Source organism: Python bivittatus, unplaced genomic scaffold (genome assembly GCF_059951505.1).
Source record: "Python bivittatus isolate LINGU-HERP-01145 unplaced genomic scaffold, Pbiv_v1 ctg000330_np1212, whole genome shotgun sequence".
Taxonomy (NCBI): domain Eukaryota; kingdom Metazoa; phylum Chordata; class Lepidosauria; order Squamata; family Pythonidae; genus Python; species Python bivittatus.
In genome coordinates this window covers 18,442,529-18,470,139 of record NW_028277058.1, presented here as the reverse complement: position 1 = coordinate 18,470,139, position 27,611 = coordinate 18,442,529, and the positions used below count along the sequence as shown (strand labels likewise).

The window sequence follows — 27,611 nt, the reverse complement described above, 5'->3', positions numbered from 1 at the left end:
CAATCATTTGTTTCAACATTTCATTTGAAAAGTTGACACTTGTCAGAAAAAAAGTTTCAATTTTTTTCAATTAAGATAATATAATCAAAATTAGGCAGCACCAGCAATATGATATATTTTAATTAAACTTTGCTACTGTTAAAAATAAATGCTAAAAACTGGAACCAACAATGATACTTTAGCAACAGGTGAGAGATAAAGATTTCCAGGGATACCATAACTTGCTAAATATATGATAATTCTGTTTCTATATTAACCACTATGCCAGAACAAGCCAACAAACTGAAGAAAGCAGCATGGAATAATAAAGGCTCCACATAGTGCCTTCAAGCATTGTATTTTAATTTGTTTTATAGTTTCATGTATCAAGATATATAGATATGACCTACTTATAATAGGAAATATCTTTGAGAATTAAAGGGTAGTATGTTATAAATATATTAAAAGATAAAAATACTTATGAAAAGCTAAAGTACAAAATATCAAAAAGCACTAGATTTTTCAGAATCTAACATTTCTTTTGCTTGCATACATATTTATAGACATATTTATATATGCAAGTGCCAGTGATGTTTATGTAACATATGCACATGTAACTGGTATCAAAATTCCAGCCAAGGAGATAGAGATAAAACTTGTGAGACTGAAATCAGTAGGTTACACAGGTAGAAGCCGCATAGGTGGACTTGAGTGCACAGAGAACTTACTAAAAATGTAATGCTTAAGAGTTTTAAAAGGAAAAAACTCATTGTGCTAATATACAAGTTTATTAACTATCCAGCACTGAAATGATGTGATAAATTTCATCTACATAAATTTTCCCATTTAAATCTGAATGTTATTAGAATTAATACTGTCTAAACAATATAAAAATAAAAGCCATCTTCTAGTTCTAGATTAGAACCATGACTATGACTCAGCAAACTGGAGGTTATTGCTATGGGACAATACCTTCATAGCTTCATTTGCTTTTTCTCCTGGGAAAGCATGTTAACCACCAAAAAGATTATAAAGAATCATCGTTGATATAGGATCAAATGAAGATCACATAAATTATCAATTCCCACAGGTACTCAGCATGGGCTCTTTACAATGCAGCTATTCAGGCTGTCAGTTAAATATAGATTATGTGACCTGAGATTCAAATGATCGTGTATACAGTTTGTTTTTTACTGATGCACACTTTATACACTACTTAGATTTTTATTCAGTATAGAACACTGATAAGTCACTATCAGGGAACTAAAAACTATAATGCTGAAAAGATGCACCAATTTAAACTTGAAACAGACATGATAAAAACCACTGTGAATGTATTCTGGTGGGGGAGCGGGGACATTAACGAAGGTGGATACGGGATGTTTTCAGTATGGAAACTGTACTGAACATATATCATCTGTAAAAATAGAATTTCTGTAGTTTGTGAAAAACAATTTTAGTAGCAAAGCAGAAATAATGCTTAATATTTAGGTTCATACCAACCTCCCCTAATTTTTCCCAGTACTTTACATATAATATTAAGAAAACAAACAAGGGGAACGGTCAAATAAATTTTGGTAAAGGTTATTTTTCCTTACACTTCACCACTGCTCAAAATTTTTGTGTACCTTTTAAATTAAAATTTCATATAATTTATAATATCCACACAATTGATACCATTCTTGTTAAAAGAACAGTTATAGTAGGAAGCTTATTCATGAATGATGAAATTAGCAAAACAGAAAATATTGTTTAAGTTTATCAGTGCTGTAAATTGAGCATCCTGGAAGTATTAGAGGGTTGCACTACTTGTATTGCTGAAATAAAACAGAAATGCAACAAATTCAGAAGGTACTTTGAAGATAAAGGTGCTAAGACATATAAAACACTCTATCAATGTTGCATGCTTCATAATTTTCTTTCCATTTTATCTGAGTTTATACAAAGGAATATTCATAGAAAAGCATTTTATCTGATACTTTGGAGCAAAGAAAAGTATGTTCATTTAGAGACTTTCAGCCTATTTTACTCATTAAGTAGTAAAATATTGTGATGACTGACTTGGGGGTGGTGGGGGTGGGAGCCATGATATCATATAGGCATGAACAGTGTAAGAGGGAAAAGATTTTTTAAAAAACCTGTGTTCTTCAACTCCAGGAATCAAATATTACAACTGAGCAGGAAAAACCATGTGTTTATATGAAGTATATAAATAGAGTACCAGTAGAGAATAACAGTGTTTTAAAACAATTATTTTTTTCTAGGCTCTTCAACAGTAAAATACAATGGCTGCATCTTTTAAAATGTTCTATTAAAAACATATTTGGGAGTCAACATTAGCTAAAAAGGATATTTTAAAATAGATTTCTATTTTAAATAGATTTGTAAGTATTTATCAATATTTATGATTGGCGAAAGTAAGATTTAAATTCCTGTGTGTTCAGCACAACTCAGTTCCAAGAATGTTCAAGACTATACCTTAAAAACAAATGGCTAATCACAATGTACCACAAATGGAATCCCTTACATACCTACTCAAAAGTAAGCCCAGATGAGTTCAGTGGAATTCTCTCCTACCAAAATGAATATATGCTACTTTTTTAACACAAAGAAATCAGGAAGGGGGAGCGAAGAGTATAAACTTGTTCACTGTACTATGGTAATCATTTAATAGGACTCTGTGCACAGAAACTGTAACTTGCTAAAATGCCTACCATTTTTCCAAGCAAGTCCAAACACTTGCTTCTAAAAGTCAGAAGGTAACAGGAGCTGAAGTGAAATCACAGTGTTGTATATACTGCATCTGGATTTTACCAGTAGGAAGCACAGAAATTACCAAAATACTTATGATTCCCAAATTATTTTAGCTAAACCTAAGTAGAAAAATGTATTACATAATTTACAGGTAGATAAACCAAGGAAGCCTCTGTGTTTTAGAACTACAACCTTATATTAGCTGAATTAAGAAGCAAACCTTTTTCCTTAAAAATGCATTTTTAACTTCAAAATAAAGAAGTACCTGCCTGCTAGTTATTCAGACAATTTCATCAGATGGAAGTAAGCTGCCCTTTTTAAAACAAAGCCAGGACAATTTTGTTGTTTCTAAAATTTTATATTCCATTTTAAAATGAGATTTAAGTAGGTGACAACTGTCCTATAACTTCAGACATGCTTCTTTATATAACACTGGCTATCACTATTCTAATAAAAGCATAACATCAATCGAGGCCTGGTTTATACACATTAAAGAAATAATTTTTTTGAGCTTATTATACACACACACACACAGTACAATAGACTACAGTTAAATACATGTATTTGTCTAACAGAGAGTTGGGGCTACTCACAATTAGTAGAAGCACAAATGCCACTTCACCCCATACGAAAACTCCCTTCTCATAAATGCAGTATTTAACTGGAAGATATTGTATAAAATATTTAGAGATATTACTATGAAATACTAAAACATTTTAACATTTGATTCATAGCCACAAATTTTGAGAAGCAACATTGCATTTGTAACTTCCATTTTTTTCCAGTATGCATATCAGAAAGCAGTATGCTTAGCAAAAAGCATACAGATATTTTCAAATTTGTAATGAACTGCAGAAAATGCAATGCAATGCATCTGTCATATATAACTCCAAATTCACTGAACTATATGATGGACAATGTTTTTAAAACTGTTTTATTGTACTACATTTTTGTTAGGGAAACAATTAGAAGTATGCCATAATAAAATAATAATAATAATAATAATAATAATAATAATAATAATAATAATAATTTTAAAAAATCATATACTAAGCTTTTATTTGTCATTACATATGACCCAAATACATCCTGAAATCACAAAAATCTCTAATCTTGATAGCCAAATCCCAAAACTAAGAGAACCTGATCAGTAAGTCATATGAGAATTGTTGCATGTGGTCCTTTCTTGCTAAAGTATTTTCTTAATGTAATGGTCTCAGATCAAAAAGTGATGCTAGAAAGCATGTTACAGTTCCTAGGTTTTGAAAAGCAAAACAGAAATACTTCTCTCAACACATTAGAGTCTTTGCGTTCTTTAAGTCTTGGTGCCCCCTACATTTCCACAGTAATAACATCCAAGTTATTTTTCTAGACTTATAAACAATCTCCTTTAGAAACTATACTTGGATGATTAAAATTAAAAATTCTTTAAGATACGGTGCTTACTTTCTGTTGTTGAAGTTGTTATAATTATTTGATAGAGATGGAGAGATCTTTGGTAAAGTTGGAAAATTGGATGCACCTGGGGACCTTTAAAAATATGAAAATGTTAAATTAGATAAAAATGCTGAGATTGCAAAATTAATAATGAAAAAGGAAAAACTAACAGATGAAGCAATGTATGTGAATAATAATAATAAAAAAAGATTCTTATGATCAAAGTTAACTGAGGGCCACATGGTAGAATATTGTTAGAGTGCATATTTACTAGAGCACGCTATAAAATGCTTGTGGTTGAGTTTCAAGAGGATGTGGTTTGTGCAGCAGACATTTGACAGCAGGTAGAAAAGTCGTACCTTGAAAAGGGGAAGAGGAATGGTTTTGAGGTATTCAGAAACCATCGAGTGACTCAGTTATGAGACCACTTACAACCCTAGTGTAACCAAAAGCTAATTAACATAGTAAAACGCACAACCCTAAGGTGGAAATTTTAGAAAACACAGAACATGCTAAGCTTGTTATGGGATGTTAGTATATAACATAGAAGCAAGTGCATCTGTGCAACCAAGTAACCAATCATGTTTTCTTTATGCCTATTTCCCTATTTTTGAAAGGTATAAAGATTGATGTAAAACTTTGCTCAAGGTTTAGAGCAAACCCTAGAGAGACGGGACCCTTTTTGCTGAAGCGCTTCAATAAAAAGAATAAAAGGATTCCCCAACTCGGTGTGTTGATTGGACCTTGTGTGCCAGGTAGACGAACCTGCCACTCTTTTGTGGTCAACAGTTTTTGGCGAGCCAGCCAGGAGTACTTCATCTGGATTTCTCTGGAGATGGCCCACATCTGACTAGGACTAAGCAAGGTATAGCTCTGAACCACTTTTAAACTTGGTTGAGAGAAGGGTAAATGATTTCTCCTTCCTAGTCCGCTGTTGACCACGACTGAGCACAAAGCTGATTTCAGCCACCTTAGCCCCTAAACTTAATGGCGCAAGCCTCCTTTGATTAGAGGGGAATCCTGGGGACTAAAAGACTGAAACTCACATGGGTCAATTTTGCACCTCAAGGGACAATACAGAACCATCTGGGGTAAGTGAAACTCCTTTATTAATATCCCATGTAAATCCTCTCAAGACTTGTCAGACCAAGGGTGATGGAAAGCTCTGGGTTTGGTGGGGGGGTGGCGACCCCCAAGGCGAAAAAGAGCTGGAGGCCCCTATTGAAGCCCTGGGTCTGGGGGGGCAGCAACCCCAAGGCAATAAAAAGCCAGAGCCCCCCACTAATTCCTAACGGAAAGGGGATGCAAGCCGTAGATGGAGGTATGGGTTCCAGCCAGAGTAAAAATGAGGAATCAAGGAAAGGAGTTGTAATAGAAGGAAAAATGCCCCTAGGATGTGTAATTTTATAGAATTGGGTGGTATTGACCCTAAGAGAAAAGGTCAGTTGGTTCAATATAGTATTAAGAAAGGGCCAAAACATCAGCTACTGGAGGGCCACTGATGGCCTTCACAGGGATCCCTAAATTATGATACCATACTTGCCTTGATGACATATTTGTGGCAAAATGAACGATTTGAAGAACATTGGTATGCACAGCTGTTTTTAAATTTGTACAATAGTCCGGACTTACTAAAGAAATGTGGGTGTGTGAGCACAAGAGTAAACGCAGAAGGAATTCTTATGGTAAAACAGGGAATCAAGGTTTTGCCTAAAGAGGAAGAGAGTGATACTCCCCCCCGTTATAGTCCTGATACAGGAGCCCCTGAAATATCCAGCCGGGTCTTTAATACCACCCAATAATGGGGGGGGGGTGTAGATGCATCCCCCTTTATCTAATTCATTTTCAACTCTGGAATTACAAATTAGTCCAGATTCTAACCCCCAGCATACTCAGGAAAACCTGAGGACCCTGGAATTGCCCACAATCTTTGGAAAAATGGGTCCAACTAAGCAATTGCCTCTAAGACAACAGCTGGTACCCCTACCAAATGGGAACGTAAATACATACCCCATTCTCCACAGCAGACCTGTACAATTGGAAAAACAACACTCCTCCATACAGGGAAGATCCAACCGCTATGGCAGATTTGGTTGAGTCAATTTTTGAAACTCATTCCTGTACATGGGCTGACATTCAGACTTTACTTACGATTCTATTAACCCCCGAAGAAAGGAGAATGGCAAAATTATCATTTTCGGTTGGTACAAGCCCTTAGGCAGGGAGTCCCTAAGCAGAGAAATTTGTCAAAAGTGTATGGAGTTGTACAGGGGAAGAATGAGAGCCTGAGCGAATTTCTGGAAAGAATCTATAAGGCTTTTAGAACATACAGAGAAGTGAATCCAGAGGATTCAGAAAATGCTTGTGTAGTAAACATTATTTTTATAGGTCAGAGTACTGAGCATATTAGGAAGAAGTTGCAGAAACTGGATGCAGGGGCAACAATACCAGTTGCCCAGTTGGTTGAGGTAGCATATAAAGTATATGTGAACAGAGAGAAACAAGAGGAAAAGAAGGAAATGGAGAAAGCTCGAAGAAACACTGTTTCCCTCACCCAGGCATTACAAGAACAGAATAGGAGTGGAGGGAGGTAGTGGTTCACGTGGAAGAGGTGGACGAGGAGGACCTAGAGAAATGCAGGGAAATAGATGAGGGGTCAGAGGAGAATTCCGGGGAAGAGGAGGTTTTCAGAGGAGGATGACCCCTCTAGGGAAAAATCAGCGTGCGATATGTATGAGGGAAGGACTTTGGAAGAACGAATGCCTGCAATGGGCCAGGGAGATGTTTGTGAATGGAGATTAAAAATGAAGGGGCCAGGGGTGGGAGGCTGGATCTCCCTTATTACTCCCCAAGCCCTTGGTAAAATTAAAAGTAGGGGAGTCAATTGAATGTATTTATTTGTTTATTTAGTAGATACTGGAGCAACTAGATCCGTCTTGACAAAACGCATTGCTCCTTTAACAAAACAACATTTAGAAGTAAAGGGGGCCTCAGGAAAGGCGCAGAAGGTTCCCTTTCTAGAAGCATTAGAACGTGAGGTGGGAGGAAATATTCTGACCTACCAATTTTTGTATATGCCAGACTGCCCTGCTGGTACAAGAGGCTGAAAAGTTAATATATGGTCAACTTTTGCAGGTGCAAGTGCCTCATGCTATGGTAGACTTATTGGAAACAAAGGGGGGGGGAGCATTAGCTAACTAAAAACCAGATGGCAAAATATCAAGCCATCCTGTTAGATAATCCAAATGTGTCCTTGGTGGTGTCCAATAGGCTGAACCAGCCACTGTGTTTCCTCAAGTGGAGCAGAGTGACCCTCATGATTGTTTGCAAGTAGTTTCTGAAGAGTATAGTAGCAGATCTGATTTGAAAGATGTTCCTTTGGTGAATCCAGATGTGGAGTTTTATAGAGATGGGAGCAGTTTTATGGAACAAGGGGAGAGGAAGGCTGGGTGTGCAGTACTCACCCTTTGGGAGACAGTTAAAGCTACTCCATTGGGTGCCAATACTTCTGCTCAGAAAGCTAAGCTAATTGCCTTAATCACAGCATTGGAATTGGCCACTGACAAGAGAGCTAATATTTATACAGACAGTACATTTGCTTTCGGAGTTTTGCACGCACATGGTGCTCTATGGAAGGAGCATGGTCTCCTAAACTCAAAAGGAGCAGAAGTCAAGTATGGATTAGAAATTAGTTATCTATAAGAGGCAGTGTTGAAACCAAAAGAAGCCTCTGTTATGCACGTTAAAGACTGATGTGGTGAGAGGAAACAGGAGAGCTGATGTTGCTGCTAACAAGCTGCTAGACTGTCACTAGCAAAAGTGGCAGCCCTAGTGCCCCCAGAGGAACTACCTGACGACCCATCCTATACCCATGAAGAAGCCAAGGTTAAAGGCTTAGGTACAATATTAGATCCTTTGGGGTGGTATAGAACTGATACAAGAAAACTAGTCTTACCCAAGACTAGTTACCCAAGACTTACTGCTGAGACAAATCCTGAATAATACCCATCAGTCCAGTCATATGGGATCAAATGCTTTAGGGGATTATGTGTCTAGGATGTTTATTTCTCCTGGAATTTACCCAGAAGCCTGGAATGTGTGTGAAAAATGTGTGATTTTCAAAAGAACAACCCAAAGACCAGTAAGGTCAGACCTCAGGGGAACCTCCAAAGGGGGGTAACCCCAGGAAATAGATTTTACTGAACTCCCTAGAAAAGGAGGTTTTAGGTATCTGTTGGTGATGGTAGACTTTTTCTCAGGATGGGTAGAAGCCTCCCCTTGCAGAACTAATCAGGCAAAGGAAGTTGTGAAATGGATCTTGAAGAAAATCATTCCCAGGTTCAGAATTCCACAGGGGGGTACTGGATCTGATAATGGGCCACATTTCATAGCAAGAATTGTCCAGGGAATAGCAGCTTCTTTGGGAATAACTTGGAAATTGCACTCAGCTTATCACCCTGAAAGTTCAGGAAAAGTGGAGAAAGTGAACGGCCTTTTAAAGAGACATCTGGCCAGATTAGGACAGGAGGCATGGATACAAGTCCTCCCCCTGGCACTGCTACTCCTCCGGATAGCCCCCAGGAAAAGGCTAGGGGTCAGCTTGTTTGAAGTCTTACATGAGCGGACTTCTCAGTGGGGAATGAGTTCCTGGAATCCTGAGTGGGGAAGTAGGAGATTTGCATGCCGTGGGAGAGGAATCTGTCCAAAGTTATTTGAAACAGTTGTCTGCTGCTCTGTCCTCTTTATCTGTCTACTTACAGTTGAACCAGCCTATTGGACTTGACTAGCCCGTCCATCCATATGAACCAGGAGATTGGGTGTACATCAAGACCTGGGGAGAAGTTGACCTGCTGCAGCTGAAGTGCAAAAGGCCATACCAGGTTCTGCTCTGTGAAGGTGGAAGGCCTTAGGACCTGGGCACATCATACCAGGCTAAAGAGGGGTGATCCACCACCAGAGCAATTTGACCCAGTCTTTATCGACTGCCACTCTTTTGTGGCCAGCATAACAAATAACCAAGTACTGTAACTTGTCTACCTTCAAAAAGCATTTAAAAATATCTCATTTTTAAAACCCTCAACCAAATCATAGCCATAAGTGATCAGCCAAACCCCAAATTAAGGTTTAGCAAAAGATGAACTTTACCAAAAATTGTAGTTTGAACAATGACGAAAGACATCACTTCTAAAAACAAGGCTTTTTCTTTTATAATGAAATGGAGTTTATTAATAAAGGTGCATCAATAGGGTTAAAAGACTCTGAAAATAGTTTTAAGAGCAGCTTAAAGCACTTGCTCAGTTTGTACTTTAGAATAGTGGTTCTTAGCCTGTTTAGGTCATAGTATCCTTTGAGAATCTGATAAAAAGCATAGACCCTCTCCAAAGAAAAATGTACATGCACAGACAACATTTTGCATACAATTTATTTTATTGCATTGAAAACTGATTTTTGTAATGAAGAATATAAACATGGACTTTAGAAGATTTATGTCTCTCCCATTCTTGTTTTTCATGCAAAAATTAACGGAAAATCAATTAATTTTCTAAAAAAAAGAAATAAATCCACATTGTGTAAATAAAATAAAAAGTAAAGTTTAATTTTGCTCAAAAGTGAATTTAATGAGAATTTAATGAGATGTTGTTTGGCTTGATTCAAACACTGAAATTGAGGTGTGACATTTGACATGGCAATGCACATGCCATCTTTGATAGCTAAATGATTTTGATTTTTTGTTTTCATGGCAGCAAGTGCTGAAAACCCTGATTCACAAAAGAAGATGGTAGCAAATGGAACCAGAGCTCCCATGGTTTGCTTTATTAGAATGAGGGTAGACTTGTGACAAGAAACATCAGAATTCTCCAAAACTCTTCAAGTTGAATTCATCTGCATCAGTTCCTCTGTTCTCATGGCACTGAGGTCATCTTTGGCAGGATCTCTATCACTGATGTTGTCTATATCAGCAGGGAAAGAATTACAAACCCATGCTTCAGTTTCAAAGTGCCTGAGCAGAAATAACCTTCAAAAGAGTTCTGCAAAATTTCCACATGTCTGCAGATGCCTGAGGAGAATCTGACAAGACTTTGTCGGCAGCCTGTAGAAGTGCTTCCTCCAGCAATGGGAAGTTTATATAGTTGTCTACTTCCAATGTTCTCTTTCAGAATGGCAACTTGGCCAAAATAGATCATAATGGCATCTTTCAGCTGCATCTATAATAGCATCTGCAGGACCTTGAACTGTAAGATTTGTCTCATTCATATGGCCAAAAATATCTGCCAAGCAAGCCAAGTCATGAACAAACTCCTCTCTATCAAACTGTTGAGACTGGGCTTTCCTTCTGCCTCAGAAAAAGTGAAACTTCTGCCTGAAGTTCAATGAAGTGCTTGAAAAGTATTCAAAGCCTTGGCTCTGAATACTTTTGTGGGATCAGGTAATATTTTGTTCAGGATTGTTGGCAGATCCCTTGACACCAGTGCATATTGATGTAGAAAGCAATGAATCATGATGATGTGAGGAGCTTCTTTCTTCATGAAAGCAGCAAAACCAGACATATTCCCAAAAATCACAGATGTTCCATCTGTGCATGGAGTACCAAGATTTTTCTACCAGTCAAAGGAAGAAGCTTGGCAAAGAAACTGTTCATCATTTTGAAATGTCAATAGCATTCATAGTTCCTAAAAGGGACTTACAAAATTGGAATTATTTGGTAGGATCAGCATACACATAGTAGATGAAAACCAGGAGGTGCCTGAGGTGAGAGATGTCAGTAGTTTTTTCAGTATTGATGGGAAATGTTGTAGCTGCCAATTCCTCCATGACATACTTCAAAATATAAGAAAGCTTAGCAATTCTTGAGTGGATGATTCATTTGAGAGAGCACTGCTTCCATTTTCTTTCCCTGTTCTAAGCCATACACCACCTTGATAATTTTTAGGGTACATGGCTTCACCAAAGTCTCTCCAAACATATGTAGCTTCTTTTGCTCAGCAGTTGGATAAGCAACTTTGTAGGATGCTTGAAGACAAGGGTTTTATGATGTAGAAACTCAAATTCTGATCAAGTTTTAGCTTTTTCAAACTGAGTCTTCTTCTCATAGGAAAAGAGCCACACTTAAGTATTTTCAGGAAGGACAGACTGTGACCTGATGTAAACAAAGACAGATGTCTATAATCATGATGGCAGCATAAGTTTTCTTTAATCCCTATTAACAGAAAACTGTTCTAGATGTCATGGCCGGTGAACAATGATGACTATGTGATATCTAATCACATACAGTACCATTCTGTGCCACCCTGTGCTTGCTTTGAGTGAAACAATATCCTAATAACATCATTTGACATAAAGTTATTTTTTAACAATGTTCAAAGTACAGGAAGGAAATCAAAGATTTGTGTGTGTGTGATTGATTCATGTTCTGTTTTAGACCTGTTAAACATAAAATATCACTACACATAAAAGTTCTGTTTAATTCCTCATTATATGAAATACTAACACATGGCCTGATAATTTTAAAAATCAAGATGAGCCTCATACTAGAGAAATTTTGATACTGCTCTTAAACCAGTTAAAAGAAAAAGCACTTGCTGCTGTTCAACTTCCATGTTTTTTTTGGAGACGATCTAAACATATATTACTATATGTAACAGACAGAAGGCCATATCTCACTAACAGTTTACTCTGTATACTAGCATTCCAACTCTACTGTTTATCATCTAGAAATAAAAAATGTATTAAGAAAATAAAGATAAAGCTGAAATAGACTAGTTTCTTTAGGCCATATTTAAAAGTAATATGGAGACTGGATAGCATGATCCTGCCATGGTGCCTTAAAAAACAACAACAACAACACTTCGCTAATTACCTTCCTGAAGGCTAAGATTTAAAACGGAAACATTCTGATTATCCAGTATTTGAACTTTTACCAATCATTATGAATAAAAATACTACCAGACCATGAAAATATAAAAAATGTTGGAGTATATAGAAGATGCTCAATAAGCAACCACAGAAAGGTCATGTTCTAAATATTCTCCTTAAATACTTTTAGAAATGCATTTCTACTGTTTTTTGATGTTTATAATACATTTTATTGTTTGTTTATTTATGAGATTTATATGGCTCAGATAAACGTGTGGTATACATCAAAAAAGAATATATAATTGCAGTTAAAATTACAACTACAATTAACAGACAATTGGCAACCCACAACATGCATTATACCAGTAGGGGCCAACTGTATGTTGCAGGAAAGATCATTCCAGAGGGCAGGCATTGCATCAGAAAAGGACTATATCGCTATCATGTGCTCTAAGGCCAAAATCAGGAAATTGAAATCTCATTAAATCTCAATTTTATAGTGAAAAGGGAGTATAATACACCCTTATAGTAATTATCTTTAAAAGAGGAACAGTATTTTTGACAGGAATTAATGCCATGAACTTAAAATGTTTTCCCCTTGTGGCTCAGTCTCCAGAAGTGCATCTCTATCCTTCTAATGTTGATATTAAACATTCAGACTTGAGGCCAGCAATCCTTTAGCAATATATATATACATGTGTTTTGTATCACTTTATTCCATCTTGTAGTTGCCGAACCCAGATCCAATTGCATTAGGATAGAAAAAATTATTTTGGAAAACTGCCCCTGCAAGTTTAAACACGTCTACTGTTTCAAGCTTGATGAAATCTTGAATAGAAACAGTTCTCTCCTAGGAGATGTGAATCTGATACATTTTTTTTTACAGATCCCATTAATTCCTTCTAGTATCAAACTCACACAGTGAAATATCTGTAATCTTAGAAATTATTCTTCAGATTTGCAGACATAACTGGGCCTACCTGTTCTGCAGACATATGCAAGTTTTCAATAAAATTTGGGAAAAAACCCACATAAATAGTGCAGTATAAATTAAAACATGTTCAGTGGCCACTAAGAATTAGAATACTGAGTATCAATTGGAAAGAAAATAGGAAAGGAAACAGTGGGAAATTAGGCTGAACTCCTGACAGTATTCTGAGGAGCAAAAATACATTATTAACATTTTATTGTATGTGGCATTCTTTCTAATGCTATGGTCTCCAACAAAGTCATAATCACAAGGAGAAAGAAACCTCACAGATGTCTGAAAACAGTAAAAAACAAAACAAAACAAAAACCCTGTAAGCTACGAAACTGAGATAACTTTCATAAAATAGTAAGAAATGTGGAGATAGCTGTTTTAAAATTATATGTAAACATGCTTCATAAAATGTCATTTGATAAACTATAAACCAACAAAATATTACTACTGAACTACTCATGCATATTTTGCAAGCTATATAAACCCATTAAATGCTCATGATTATGTGTACCAGAATCAGTTATGCCAATATTTATTTCATAACAAGTCAGCAAATGTGAATAGGTATACGAAATACCTTATTATTATTAAGATAGTATAAAAAACTACCTTTAAATCCTACTTTTAAAAGCAAATCAGTCCACAATGAAAATGGCTTTACAGAGTAATGGAAATCAATTTTCACAAAATCTTTAGTTTAATTGGAAATTTCTCTTCAAATTACTTTATTTTTCCAATGAATTTTAGGTTTAATAGGATCATACAAAGCATCAAAAAATACATCACAAACTGTTGATTCAGTGGTTCTCAATTTATGAAAGTAAGAAATAGAGTAAAAAACTTCAGCCTCCTGTTGACCTCAAGGTGGTATTCCGTTATCATCTATCCTTCCAAAGAGTATGTGTCTGGTCTTTTCATATCCCAGGGTAAGAATTAACCTGCCTGAGAGTCCATAAGATGCTAGCTTGGCCTCCATAACAACTTTCCAGCTAGGAGAATGATCCTCTGCCAACACAAGGGGTATTAGGGCAGCAGGGAAGAACTGGCTCATCAGCCTACAGGCCACAACCTCTATTTTAGGCATTCTTGCCTCAAATATGAGAGTAGTGTTGGCTACACATCTTGGGGTGACAAAAATAGCTCTCAAAAATCTTGTTTGCACCAATTCTATGGTATTCTACATGGTATAGATTCTCAACTGTACTCCACAGTGGTGCTTAAAAGTTTGTGAACCCTTAATTTTCAATATTTCTGCATAAATATGACCTAAAACATGATCTGTTCTCCACACAAGTCCTAAAACTAGATAAAGAGAACCCAATTAAACAAATGAGTCAAAAATATTATACTTGTTCATTGATTTACTGAGGGAAATGATCCAAAGCTACATATTTATGTGTGGCAAATGTGAATCATTGCTTTCAGTAACTGGTGTGTCCCCCCTTGGGTAGCATGAACTGTAACTCAATGTTTCCAATAACTGTTGATCAGCCCTACACAGTGGCTTGGAAGAATTTTAGCCTATTCTTTACAGAACAGCTTCAACTCAGGGACGTCACTGGGCTTCCTCGCATGAACTGCTTGCTTCAGGTCCTTCTATAACATTTCTATAGGATTAAGGTTGAGACATTGACTTGGCCATTCCAGAACATTAACTTTCTTCTCCTTTAACTATTCTTTGATTGTACAATTTGTGTGTTTTGGGTCAAATCTTGCTGCATGACCCGCTTTCTCTTAAGCTTCAGTTCAAGGACAGATACCTTTACATTTTCCTGTAGAATTTGCTGGTACAATTCAGAATTCATAGTTCCATCAATCACAGCAAGTTATCTGGTCCAGAAGCAGTAAAGCAGGCCCAAACCATGATACTGCCACCACCATGTTTCACAGAGGGGATAAGGTTCTTACACTGGAATGCAGTGTTTGCCTTTTGCCAAACATAACACTTTTCATTCAAGCCAAAAAGTTCTACTTTGGTCTCATCTGTCCACAAAACATTCTTCCAATAGCCTTCTGGCTTATCCACATAGTCTTTTGCAAGCTATAGACAGGCAGCAATGTTCATTCTGGAGAGTAGTGGCTTTCTCCTTGCAACACTGCCATACACGCCACTGTTGTTCAGTTTTCTCCTGATGGTGATCTCATGAATGCTGACATTTGCCACTGTAGCTCACCGTAGATGATTAATTTCATTGCTCTTTTGAGACCAACTTGAGCCTGGGATACAATGGAAGCAACATCTGCATTCAAAAGGATGAATAACCTGCAGACTACTAGTTCAGGAATGTAGAAATTGGGGTTGCTGAGAGTTGATGCCACCAAATAAATATATACTTTGAATAAGGAGATTGCCAAGATGCATCCTTGATGGACCCCTCTCTGCATGGTTATTACCTCCAAGAGGATTTCTTGCAGAAAGTGTTTGAATACAAATATTCTGGAGCAAAAAAAGAAGCTGCTTATCAATCAGTGTGTTGCAAAGTATTTCCTATAAGGTATTTCTTTAGATATACTCAAAGGAAAAATTGAAATCCAGAATAGCCATGCACAGGGAAGGTTTCAGTTCTTGTATGAGCTTTTGGGTAAGATGGTGGAGAACAAGTATGCAAGTTGACTGCCCCTCCCTAAAGCCAGTTTGTTCAACTCCAATAATTTCTTGGCCTCAATCTAATCCTCAAGATTAATATTTTGACATATAATTTACTGATTTAAACTGATCTGTAATTAGCTTGATCTTATACGTTGTCTTTCTTATAGATATGTATCATTATTGCTATCCTCTCTGCCCAATCCTCTAGTATGAGGCCACTTTGGTTGATAGATGTAAATAGGGAGGCTTGTATTGGTGCCCACCAGTTGGGATTCAAGTCTGGCAGAACTTGATAAATGCCTGGAGCCTTGCCTGTATTCAGAATTTTCTATGCATCCCATGTGGGACTCCTATGTGGGTGAGTAAGCTAGTGTGGATTTCCATGGTGGTTGGAGATTTTAGCCATCCGTGGTAGCTGTTGTGCTCTTATAATTCCACTGGAAATATACTCCGTTACTACAGTTCTGTAATTGTGTAGGGCAGTGTTTCTCAACTTCACTGGCTAGGGAATTCTGGGAATTGAAGTCCACACATCTTACAGTTGCTGAGGTTGAAAAACACTGGTGTAAGGTGTAGTTTGCCTGGCCTGACTAACTGTACTCAGTGCTATTGTTGGTATTACTGGGAAGTAATCACTCCCCAAATATGGCCTCATTTCCACTTTGAGCAGTGAATGAGCTATATTCCAGGAAGCCAGCAATAGTCAACAGTGGATCATCCCCAAAAGGTGTATTTGGCAGGCCAGTCCCCTGTGGGGAGCCATTTAAAATGCACAAATCCAAAAGGAGAGCCAGCTGACTGACACAGTGTTAAATCTCAGGTCTTTGGCATCTCTGGGTAACAGAGGCCTCTAATATTTCTCCTTCTGAGCAAGATTTAACATCTGAAGAAAGGTTTGGTCATTGGCATTCATCCTTAAGATCTTCTACTTTCTTTGCTAACATTAATAGTAACTGCTATTACAATATGAGCTGTAAGCAAACACTGCCTGGGTACAGGGTTCTCATCTGATGCTGAGCACTGTTCATTGTGATCTGAGGGCCCACGATCTAGTTCCAGGTTGATTTCTTTAGTGTTATCATTGTTGGCACTTTCCTCAGAAAATGACTGAATGTTAGAGGAGAGAGACAACATTCCTAGATTCGAATTGCTTTAGGTCTGCTGGTTATATTCCACAGGGGTGGTGAAATACTCAGTTTCTTTCCTGGTGGCCATATGCTTCCCTAATAAGAATCCCCTTCATGAGATAAGAATTTTCAGTACACTTCCAAGTGGGACAATGTAAAACAAGAATCAGTCAAACACAGTTGATTTAAAAAAAAGTCCAGTGAGCTATAATATTATGTGGGGTTCATATGAGTATTTATAACCTGCATCTTTTGTCATGCAAAACATGCACTCTGCCTCCTGAGGTACAGTCTCACTTTTGTTATCAAGTTAATTTAATGATCCAGTAGCAAAAGATGTTACCAAAAATAAATAAACAAACATTAAGAGTCCCAAAAGTTTTCTTAGACATAATTTTGTATTTAGATATAGTAAACTCTGTCACAAACAATTCTTCAATAGCAGAAGGAAAAATAATTACCATAAAATCCAGAGATCATTAAATTTTGTTTAAAATTACCAAATAATCTAGAGATTATTAAATTTTGCTTAAAATCCCATATCAAGGAGACTTACTTTTTAACACAACAATTAACAGTAACATTTATCTTTATAGAATTACGAATTGCAACTGTAACTGCCACTCCTTTCATTTGATACGTAATCATTTATATATTCACCTATGGAAGCCCATTTCCTGTTTTATCACAACAACTCAACTGAACAAATATTTAATGAAATGTGATACCTTTATATGATAATATACAGATAAGTTGTAATAATAAGATTTTTAAAAAGTTAACATCAGTTTGCATGTTCTTTAGCTTTGGGTAAGTTTTTGATTAAAAATAATCTGAAAGAATATAGAAAAAGTGAGTGTTCCTTGGAGTCCTAAGTGTAAATGTTATAAAATGTTTAAATCAAAAGCAATGAAGGACATCAGTGGAATCTAAGGTAAGTTTCCAATTCTGATTCTATACTACGCTAGAAATAAAATGTAAAATGTAAAAGAAACATAATCCTAAACTATGGGATACTCAATTAAAACAGTAAAAGGAAAAAATCTCAATGCCTGGCATGCATTAAGTTCATAGAAACACAGAATTATGGAATTGAAGAGGGCATGTCCCCAAATCCCTGTATCATCTTTGTCACCTTCCTTTGTACCTGTTCTAACCTGTCAATATTCTTCTGGAAATGTGGTGCTCAGAATTATGCACAGTGCTCCAGGTGTGGTCTCACACTTGATAAATTTATCAACATGAAAAAATATAAGAAAAAAATATTTCAGTCAACTACCCTGTCCTGTCATTTTCACTGCTGGAGTAACTTTCTTGAGAACACAACCAAGAGTTCATTTATACATTAAAGCAAGCACATAATGGTGACTGTAAAAGGTCTATATCACTTCACAATTGTATTCCTGTTGTAAAACACCAATCTCTATATTAAAATAGTGCAGAATATAGAAATATAATCTGATTTGAAATCATGTATAGTTCCCATATAATGAAATTTTAAATAATTTACTACATTTATATTGTTTCTTCCAATGTGGAACTGAAGGAGGTTTATGCAGAGTTACTAGTTGTTCTCCCATTCAACTGGGTGGTTATGGTCAAACAACATATAGGTACTCCTCACTTAACAATCACAATTGGGACTGGCAACTCCATTGCTAAGTGACATGATAGTTAAGTGAAACACTCTGCTGGACTTACGCCAGTTCCACTGTGGTCATTGAGAGAATCACCCACAGTCATTGAGACATCACATGATTGCAACTTGCCAGCTTCTCCATTAACTTTGCTTGTTGGAAGCTGGCTGTGAAGCTTGCAAATGGTGATTATGTGTCACTGCAATGGTCATAAATGTGTGCCAGTTGCAAAGCACCCAAATCACAACCATGTGACCGCGAGGACACTGCAAGAGTCATAAGTTCGAAGACCAGTTGTAAAATTACTTTTTCAGTGCTGTTGTAACTTCAAATTGTTGCTAAACAGGGCAGTCATTAACTGTGGACTACCTGTATTTCATATTGCTGAAGCTATGAAAGGACTAAAACTATATTTAAAAATAATAGCTAAGTTATCTCTAAATTTGCCAATAGTAAATTGAATAGAAAGCAAGATTTAAGATACTAGCCCATCCCTTTTATAGCACAACCGCTCTTCCTCCCTGGTCTATCCCTAGATGCTCTATGCTCCACACAGACTATTTACTTTGGCCAAATTGGGGTGCTACCTATTAGGGCAACAATTGGTAGATATATCAGCCTCCCATATGAAAACCAAACTTGTTTCTATTCAGACTCAGAGGTAGAATCTGTCTCACACGTGCTATTAAAATGTTCATTGTACACCCAATGGTGATTACATTTAATACTTCTAATGGTTAATAACTCTAATCACCATTATGACCAGGAGGCTGTTGCCCTTCTCCTGGGTGATCACTCTTCAGAAACTTCTAAGAAGGTTGCAAAATTTTTATCAGTACCTATAGCTGTTAGAAACTGTCTGGTTCCTCCCTCATGCTATTAATTGTTAGCTTTAGGATTTACTTGCAATTTTAAATTTTCTTTTCATAGTTATTGTATTATACGCTGGTCTTTTATTGTATTTGTTTTGGACCATTAATAAATGTTTGATTAAAATATTATGTAATACACAATAACTGCTGTACATTCAATGCAGTTATCCATGCAAAATCTGCATGCACTGTGTTTTAATTTTTCATAGTTCACAATACATATATTAAACAATTAAATAACACTTACAGCAATTTACAAATGAACGCTATTTTGAAGATGGAGCCAAACCTGAGTGTGTGAATGACTAATTTAATACATACACAGTACTTTGATAAGACAGTCAACTTTCCAAATGAACTATAATACCAAAAGGAGAATTCAGACCAATATTAAAGCTGAAGCAGTTTTCTTTGACATTGAATGCTCTGATAATCCCAAAGCTTCTTCAGACTACAGCAGATAGGGCTGATCAATCTATTTGGGAATACTACCGCATGCAAGAAATAGGAGGGAATCATCAGCACTTTTTCTCAGTCTGAAGGGCTCACTTAGTCTTTGAGATGTTTGTCAGTGCTGAACTTCAAAAAGTAGATGGTGACAATATAAAATTAAATCTGAATTTATTTATTTGTCAATTAAATTACAATTTAATTTAATGGATTAGTATGATTATTTTATGTGTGTCAAACAATTACCCCTTCTGTCACACAAAGAATAATTTGCTGGTAACTTTCAGAGAAGCTCTGGGATCACACCAAATGCTTTCAGCATCCACATGTCAGATCTTGCACCCCTTGAATAAGCATAAATAACTAGTCTATTTTACCACGACATCTGTCATGAGTGAGTTGGGTAACCTATAAATCTTATCAATCTGAAAGTCTAGAAAGGGTCTGAAAAAGCTCAAGGTTCTTTGGGGACTTTCTATGGTTCAAGTATTCCAATTTTGGAAAGAACTATTTCAGACACTGACAAAGAAGTAGGAGAGGGAACTGGTTTCTAATTTCTCTGAATTTGGACCCCAACATCCAAGCCTAGAAAAAGGAAATACGCATATTTAATGGACCTATCCCAGATAACACTGGATTGCTTCCTTGGTATAAAGATTTTATCTAGACAGAATTTTAAAAAATGGAATATACCAAGTGTTTAAACTGTTCTGTGCTGTGACAAAACAATATTAAATTTTGGCTAAATTATTTTTTACTTAATCTAATATTACAAACTAAACATTGATATTAAACAAAAATCAGTCTGCTTGCCATTTTGAGTGTGTGAGTTCTGCTCTCTGTGAATTTGAACAGTTTCCCAAAGTTTTAGGGTTTATTATTCCAAAGCATATTTTGTAAAATTACATAAGACAGAGTATTCAGAATTAGTTTGATCATTAACATGTGACATCTGATTTTTTAACCTATCCTAATACTCTGCTCAATCTTTTCCCTCAATTTTCTTCCTTTTGCCCCCTGGAAATACTGTACCATATAGACTTGAACTATTCATTAGAAACCTTTTGTATTTCCCTCTCTGAAAATGTACTTCAGGGTTTACTTGTGTCCTCTACTGCCAGCAACCCCAGACAGTGGGTTCAACAGCAAAGCATCTTAATAGCATTAGGTTCCGAATCAATAACATACTTTAAAATACAATTTCTGCAGGCAGAATGGTTTAGGAATGAGAGCTAAGTTCAAATTTCTGTTTGATCACTAACAAAATGGAAATCTCAAATACAGCTGTAAAATAGTAATAATTGGCTTTTTGGAGAAAAGAGTTTCCAAATAGCTAATTATTGTTAAGCATTTTGGAAAAAAATATTCTAAGTAAATAGTAAGCAAATAATAATATCAGGATATTAATTAAAATAGCAGATGCCTTCCCTTATTGATAAAAATCCATATTCCGCAAGAGAAGGACCCATGTGTGGGTTTGGATAACTACTCTAAGGTACAAATTTTGCCTGCTCCCTCACCCTTTTATTGGGAATAGAGAGAATTATCCCACTACTTCCAGGTATGTGTCCCTTTTTTCCTGAGGAGAAAATGACAACCTAGCAGCTCAACATTTTAGAGTATATAGAATGATCTATCCCCTTTGACAAGACTTTTGCGACATGATGTTAAAACTGATGTCAAGCGATACATTTCTTCTTACTACACTTGTCATCATGTTAAGCCTCTAATAAACAAACCATATATTGTTGCATCCCATTCCTTTCCTTCATAAGCCTTGAGACATAGTTTCATTGGACTTTATAAATAATGTATAAGATGATGAAAGGCCTGAATCCCATTCTGGTGGTAGTTGATATCTTCTATAAGGTAGCCCATTTCACTCTCTGTTCTCTACAATCACGGAACAGCTCATCTGTTCAAGTTTTCCAGAACTACAATTTGCACAATCAACTGATTTCTAACTAAGGCCCACAATTCACAGCCAGTTTCTGAAAATATCCATTTCATATATAGGATGTTAAGCTTCACCAGTACCATGCTCATCACCTACAGTCAGATGGTGAAACAGAGAGGACAAATGTCACCTTGAAGTAATACATTGTTATGTAAATTACGAGCCAAAAAATCAGCCTGATCTTTTACCTATGACTACGTTCACTTATGCCTCTACTCAGATGAAAACATTTCAGACCACTTATAGCTACTACCTGCACCCACTACCAAATATTTCGCAGCCCTCCCACATTTCAGTGTCCTCCCATTTTCTCCCCACACTTCCCTTGACCAAAACTTTGCAAAACGTTTACAAGCCTGGATAGCCATGCAATTAGGCTGTGCAATTAGTACTGATTCTGAAGGGAAGAGGGATATGTTGAGGAAGGGAAGGAAAACAACTGTATGAGTAACAAGAGACATAAGAGTGTCACTCAAAGATGGGGGTCGGTGGGTGACTGATGCAATGGAAATACCTCCCTTCCCCTTCTTGTCCAGGGTCAAGAGGAAGGAGAAGTAGAAGTAGAAAGGCCAGAAAGGGAGCTCTTACCAGCCTTAGCTGAAGAAAAGATAGAGATGTCTCCCTTCCTATTATGAGTCAGGAGGATGGAGCAGTGGAGATGTTTAAAAGGGTGGCAATCTTGTCAGCTCCATCTGATAAAGAAATGGAACTGGAAGTAGAGGTACAATATGCACCAGCCACCCACAAGGACAGATGGAAACACCTGTAAAGAGCCATGGAAATGGCCTTGAGAAAAATATACAGTACCTGTTACAAAAACAAAAATGGCAGAAACATTCCTTGAGCCTTGGAAAAGGCAGTAGTATGAGGAAGTGACTCAGGGTGGCTGTTCCCTGACTCACTGATATAAAGGAGGGAGGGGATGAAAAACACAATCAGACTTGCAAAATCCTGTTGATATAGCCTCTCAATAAAGCTTAATTCTAGTCATCTTGTGGGGCCTATTTCCTGATCTGGACAACCTTGAAGGGCTGACAGAACACCTCCAGATGTAGAAGAGGAGCAAATGATAGAGATGGTATAATCATGTCAATATTGAGCAGATGGTTCCCTATCTCAAGACTGTGAAAGAATAACCAAATTTTGATTGGCCTGAAAAGGCAGGAGAAAAATCTAAATTTTGGAATACAGACATTTACATAGACTTTTATTTTGCAATATGCAAATCTTCTTTGTGCATATGGTTAGATTCTTGTCTGCAATAAAGCAACTAATCTAGTTGAGTCATATCTGTAAGCTTTTACTGTAAGCAAATTCCTGAACATAAGGATAGATACACGGAGAGTCAAATTTATTGCCTTGGCTAATGTGAAGGTAACAAATTATGTAGTCCTAATGTTACAATACAGGTCAGAAAACAACCAATAATCATAATGCAACAAACACAACTAATAACATAAATAGTGGTAACACATCTCAAAATACAATACTATTTCAGAATTTAGTCCAAATTTCTTAGAAGTTACAATCACAACTAAATTTCCATCCTGAAGAATACTTGCTTTTCAGTCTGAACAGTTTTCAGCCAAATAATTATATCAAAACATACTCAGTTTAAAATTACAAGAATGTTGCTTCCAAAATAGAGAGAGATTGGCATAGAGGAGCATAACTTCATTAAGACATGCAGTAGAAAGCATTAATTTCTTTAAATCACTTACTTTGGAGCTGAAGGACCTCTTGGCCATGTTCCATCTTCATTTTTTTGTTCTATCACTAATACCTATATGGAACAAAAGGGACAAACACTAACTTCATTCAGTTTAGAACAATGATTTATATTTAATCAGCTGCACACCGAAGCATGTGCAAACTATAGATTTTCAATTATGCCAGTATTATGCATCTTAACATTTTTATCGTACCCATTTAATTCAGATCAAAAACTTTTTTATTTAAGTCACTGTAGAATGTTGATAAAGTATCATTTTTAGTATACAGGTAGGCCTCACTTAGCAACTGCCTTGGGTAGCAACAGTTTGAAGTTATGACGGTGATGAAAAAGTAACTTTGCAACCAAAGCCCACATTTACAATCTTTGTAGCATCTCTCTTTCTCAGTCACTATTCAGGTTAACTTATAACCAAAGGAGTTTAATTTCTTGTATCTTTTCAAAAACTATTACGATGTACAACATATATGGATAAAAGCACTTGTTCTTGCTTCATTTTATTGGTAGACATGCTGCCTTCCAATCTTATCTGTAGTTGTCACTTTAGTAACTTTCTTTGTTTCATGAGGCTGTTTAAGCAGAGGTATATAGAGAACAAGAAGCAGAAGATTCTATTTGGCAGCATGCAAGCTATTGTCAGATAATATATTCAGTGTGAATAATATTTATATTTTAAAAAATGTAGGGCCAGAAATATATTTCTGATATATTATATCATACCTGTCCCTGGTACAGGCCAGCATCCTGTATGGTACTGTCTGGTTTATTCAGAGGTTCAAAGGTGTTACTCATATATTTGTTCCACAACCTTGTTTCTTTTTCATCTGGAATACTGAAGGTTTTCCTTATCTCTTTTTCAATTGTGTCTACATGTACAGAAACACACTGGCATTTTAGTTGTTTTAAAATACTTATCACCTGCCCCAATCCCAAAGGATTCTAGGTGGCATACACCAACAAAGCAAACAAAGAAATGCATAATAAAAAAATATAATATAAAGACTTAGATAAAAATTAACACTTAAAACAGATTTGCAATCAAAGTCAAAACCCAAGATAGACACTTGCCAGTGTCTGAAGGCTGTAAGGTTCTGAACAGGAGATAAGTTAAAATTGATTCCTAGCAAGATGGAATTGCTGTTTATTCATTGGGGGGCTCAGATGGTTCTGGTGGTGACTCTTGATGGGGATGCACTACTAGCTGCTTGAACAACAGGTGGAGGCTGTGGCCAGGGGACCTTCACCCAGCTTCAGCTTGCAGCCCTACCTGGGACATGAGAACCTTGCCACAGTGACTCCTACCCACTTCACACTCAGACTACTGCAAAGCACTTTATGTAGGGCTGTCTTCAAAGATGACTCAGATTTTCTTGGTCCAACATGCAGTGGCTATGTATTATCTAGCTTTTGTCAGATGGAACACATTACACCTGTGCCCTACATTGGCTTCCTATAAGCTTCCAGTGCAATTTAAAGTGCTAGTGTTAACCTATATGGCTTAGAGCTACCTTTAGAACCATGTTCACCTGCTTGAATTAGCCCAACCTATTTAATCTTGCCAGGAAAAACAGCTGAAGGTTCTCCACTTTTGGGTTGTGAGAGGGGCCAAGGCATGGAAGTGCTGCTTTTCTGTAGCAATGCTGATCTTCTTGAACGGTCTCCAGAGTAGCCCTGACTTTAGTTGCCTTTGGAAACAGATGAAGATGGAGATTCTCTGGAGGTATTTGGGGCCTGATGCTTACCTTTTAGAGTGTTCTGCTAGACCGTTTTTTTTGGGGGGGGGGATTTTGAATACTGTATTACTGTGAAACCACTAGGAGTCCTATGGAAATGTGGCAGGGTACAAATATGATAAATAATGTAAACAAGCCTCTGTGACTGTTGAACGTTTCAGACTCAAGTACACTCTTCTATGCAATTAGAGTGAATTTGCTGATTCAAATATTGTCATTACAAACAAAAAATGAATTTGGGTTTAAAAGACACTTTAAAGAAGCTTGCACATGATTCTGATTGTTGCCATAACTTTTAACACCATTATTCATAAGTAACAAGGTCAGTAATTTGTTTCAGTGAAAATAAGCTATCTGAGTTCTAGACTTCATTCAGGCTTGCAAAAGCTAGGGTATGAACTACTAAAACTTGGTTTAGTGTTACATAGGAATGCAGCCAATGTCTCAAAGAAATGATGTTAGGCATTTCAGATTGAAAAGTTAATTGTTGTGGCCTAAGGTGCTTTCATTTATGTTACAGAAAGTTTTTCCACTTATGGTCAAATAAGAATAATGGATACTGGAAAAATTTGTGTATGCAATATACTTTCTAAAATTAACATTCTAAAATTTGGGATAATTTTAAAATGCCAAATTCAGTAATACGGTGATATACCATAACATTTATTTTATGGAAACAATGCATGACAAATAAGTTGTTTTAAAAAGTAACATAGCTATTTAGTTATAAGAAATTTCAGCGGTCATACCTATTGTATCGGCTTTACTAAATCTTCGTGTCACTACATTGTTCATATTTCCATTTTCACATAATTTCAGTTCTGTCAAATAAACTTCTACCTTGCAGTGCTTGACAAACATACCCTGTTCAACTACCTGGAAAACAAGCAGATCAAAACTGAATGGAGTATATATATTCCTAAATATATCACATACAATTTTTAGATGTGCGACATTTTAGAATTAGATCTTTTATAAGCCTCTAGAAAAAAATATCTTTTAAGTTTAAAGATTATGAAGGTTAGATCAAAATTCAATTTCCAGCTTTAAAAATGTTTATATAATGAAACAATCACCCCACTTTTAAAAAAAATTACCATTCACAGTAGCAATAGATTTTATATATATATATAAGCACTAGATACCAGCAATTGTTTTGATAATGGATATATTAATTTCATTTTTTATTTAGGAAAATAATCTTAACTTTATTCTTCAATATAAATTACTAATAGCCAATAAAACTTGGAAATTGAAGTAAGCAGAATGTTCACAATCACCTCTTGTATACTTCCATCTGATCTTCTATGCTGTTACTGCATAAATCAGCCATGTAGACTGTCCTGAAAATAGCCATCAGCTTGGTATGTGATACATCAAACATGGCAAAAAAGGAAGTACCAAATAACTACTAGAAATCATATGCTACAGCAACAGAATCAATGAATTCTCACTGGGGGGGAGGGCTATATTAATAAACATTATATGTCCTTAGACGTTTGGAGGAAACTGAATTTAATATATAAAACTTGAACACAAAATAATATTTGTGTGTATTGATACTGGTCTATGGAAAAGTTGTATTATTATAAAATTTTCTTACAGTTATTGCTAAAGTTACAGAGCTGTGTGCATGCCAGAGTTTCAAAGAAGCATAAAAAACTATAGCCTCAAATGTCATTTTCCTAATGATTTTGGTTGTCTTTTTCTTTAAGAAAAAAGTGAGTATAATAAAGTTAACACATTTAGAGATTTATACCCCATTCCCAATAAGTTTCCATGATAGCTTATAGAAAAGTAATTTACATTAAAAAAAATGAAATCAGCCACTGTAAATTGTGATATTATATTTAGTGGAAAATATCTATGAATTCTCAGAAGTCACAGGAGTCATGTAAGATTAGTATTATACACACAAAAAAAATACTTAAATGGCTTGCAGAGCTCTTTAACTTTAGCAGAAATACAGTAAACTATAACATTCTCCTCAGTTATTTTTGTATAATTTTATTGTTTTTTAATTAATAATGAAAAGGAAAAAACACAAAAATAATAATACACGAGAAGAAGGAAGAAAACATTAAAAGGTGGTATTACAAAAAAGTGACAAAAATACAACAAAAATAAAGAAATAAAAACTTAATGTAATATACCATTCTACAGTAAATAGTTACAAATCTCTCCTCAATTATGCAATTTTTAAAATTTAGCATTATAGAAAACATTACAAAACATAATCTATGCATTATGTATTATAAAACATAACTTTTGTCACAGTTTAAGAGACTGTAAAAGATACTAGGATTATATGCTGATTATTATCCTCAGACAAGCTAAATTATTTCAATTACCATCAAGTAATTTCTATATTTTAGCATAGTTAAATTAAGTTAATTAAGTCCCACATTTTGTATTAAGTTGTATATTATATTTTGACCAAGAACTCAAATATGTACATGATCTCAAACTTCTTTATTTCAATAGAAGAAATATTCAGATAAAATTTT

At 35.9% G+C, this 27,611-nt stretch overlaps 1 protein-coding gene across 6 annotated transcripts in view; it reads right to left on the bottom strand.

Moving 5' to 3' along the window:
• USP15 (ubiquitin specific peptidase 15) overlaps window positions 1-27,611 on the bottom strand; it is a 59,239-nt gene that overhangs the window by 24,373 nt on the left and 7,255 nt on the right. For 3 of the 6 annotated variants that reach the window (XR_015796398.1, XR_015796399.1, XM_007437510.4), the window contains exons 4-7: window positions 25,854-25,980; window positions 24,092-24,237; window positions 23,361-23,422; window positions 4,180-4,263 (exon numbers count right to left, since the gene is read on the bottom strand). Coding sequence is in view for 3 of the 6 variants with exons in the window: in XM_007437510.4 (XP_007437572.2) it covers window positions 4,180-4,263; window positions 23,361-23,422; window positions 24,092-24,237; window positions 25,854-25,980 (419 nt within the window). In the remaining 3 variants the exon portion in view is untranslated. Of the gene's footprint in view, window positions 1-3,326; window positions 3,395-4,179; window positions 4,264-22,227; window positions 22,267-23,360; window positions 23,423-24,091; window positions 24,238-25,853; window positions 25,981-26,384; window positions 26,448-27,611 lie in introns of those variants that run through there. The other 3 variants (XM_088141774.1, XM_015889715.3, XM_088141775.1) reach the window with 3 other exon arrangements.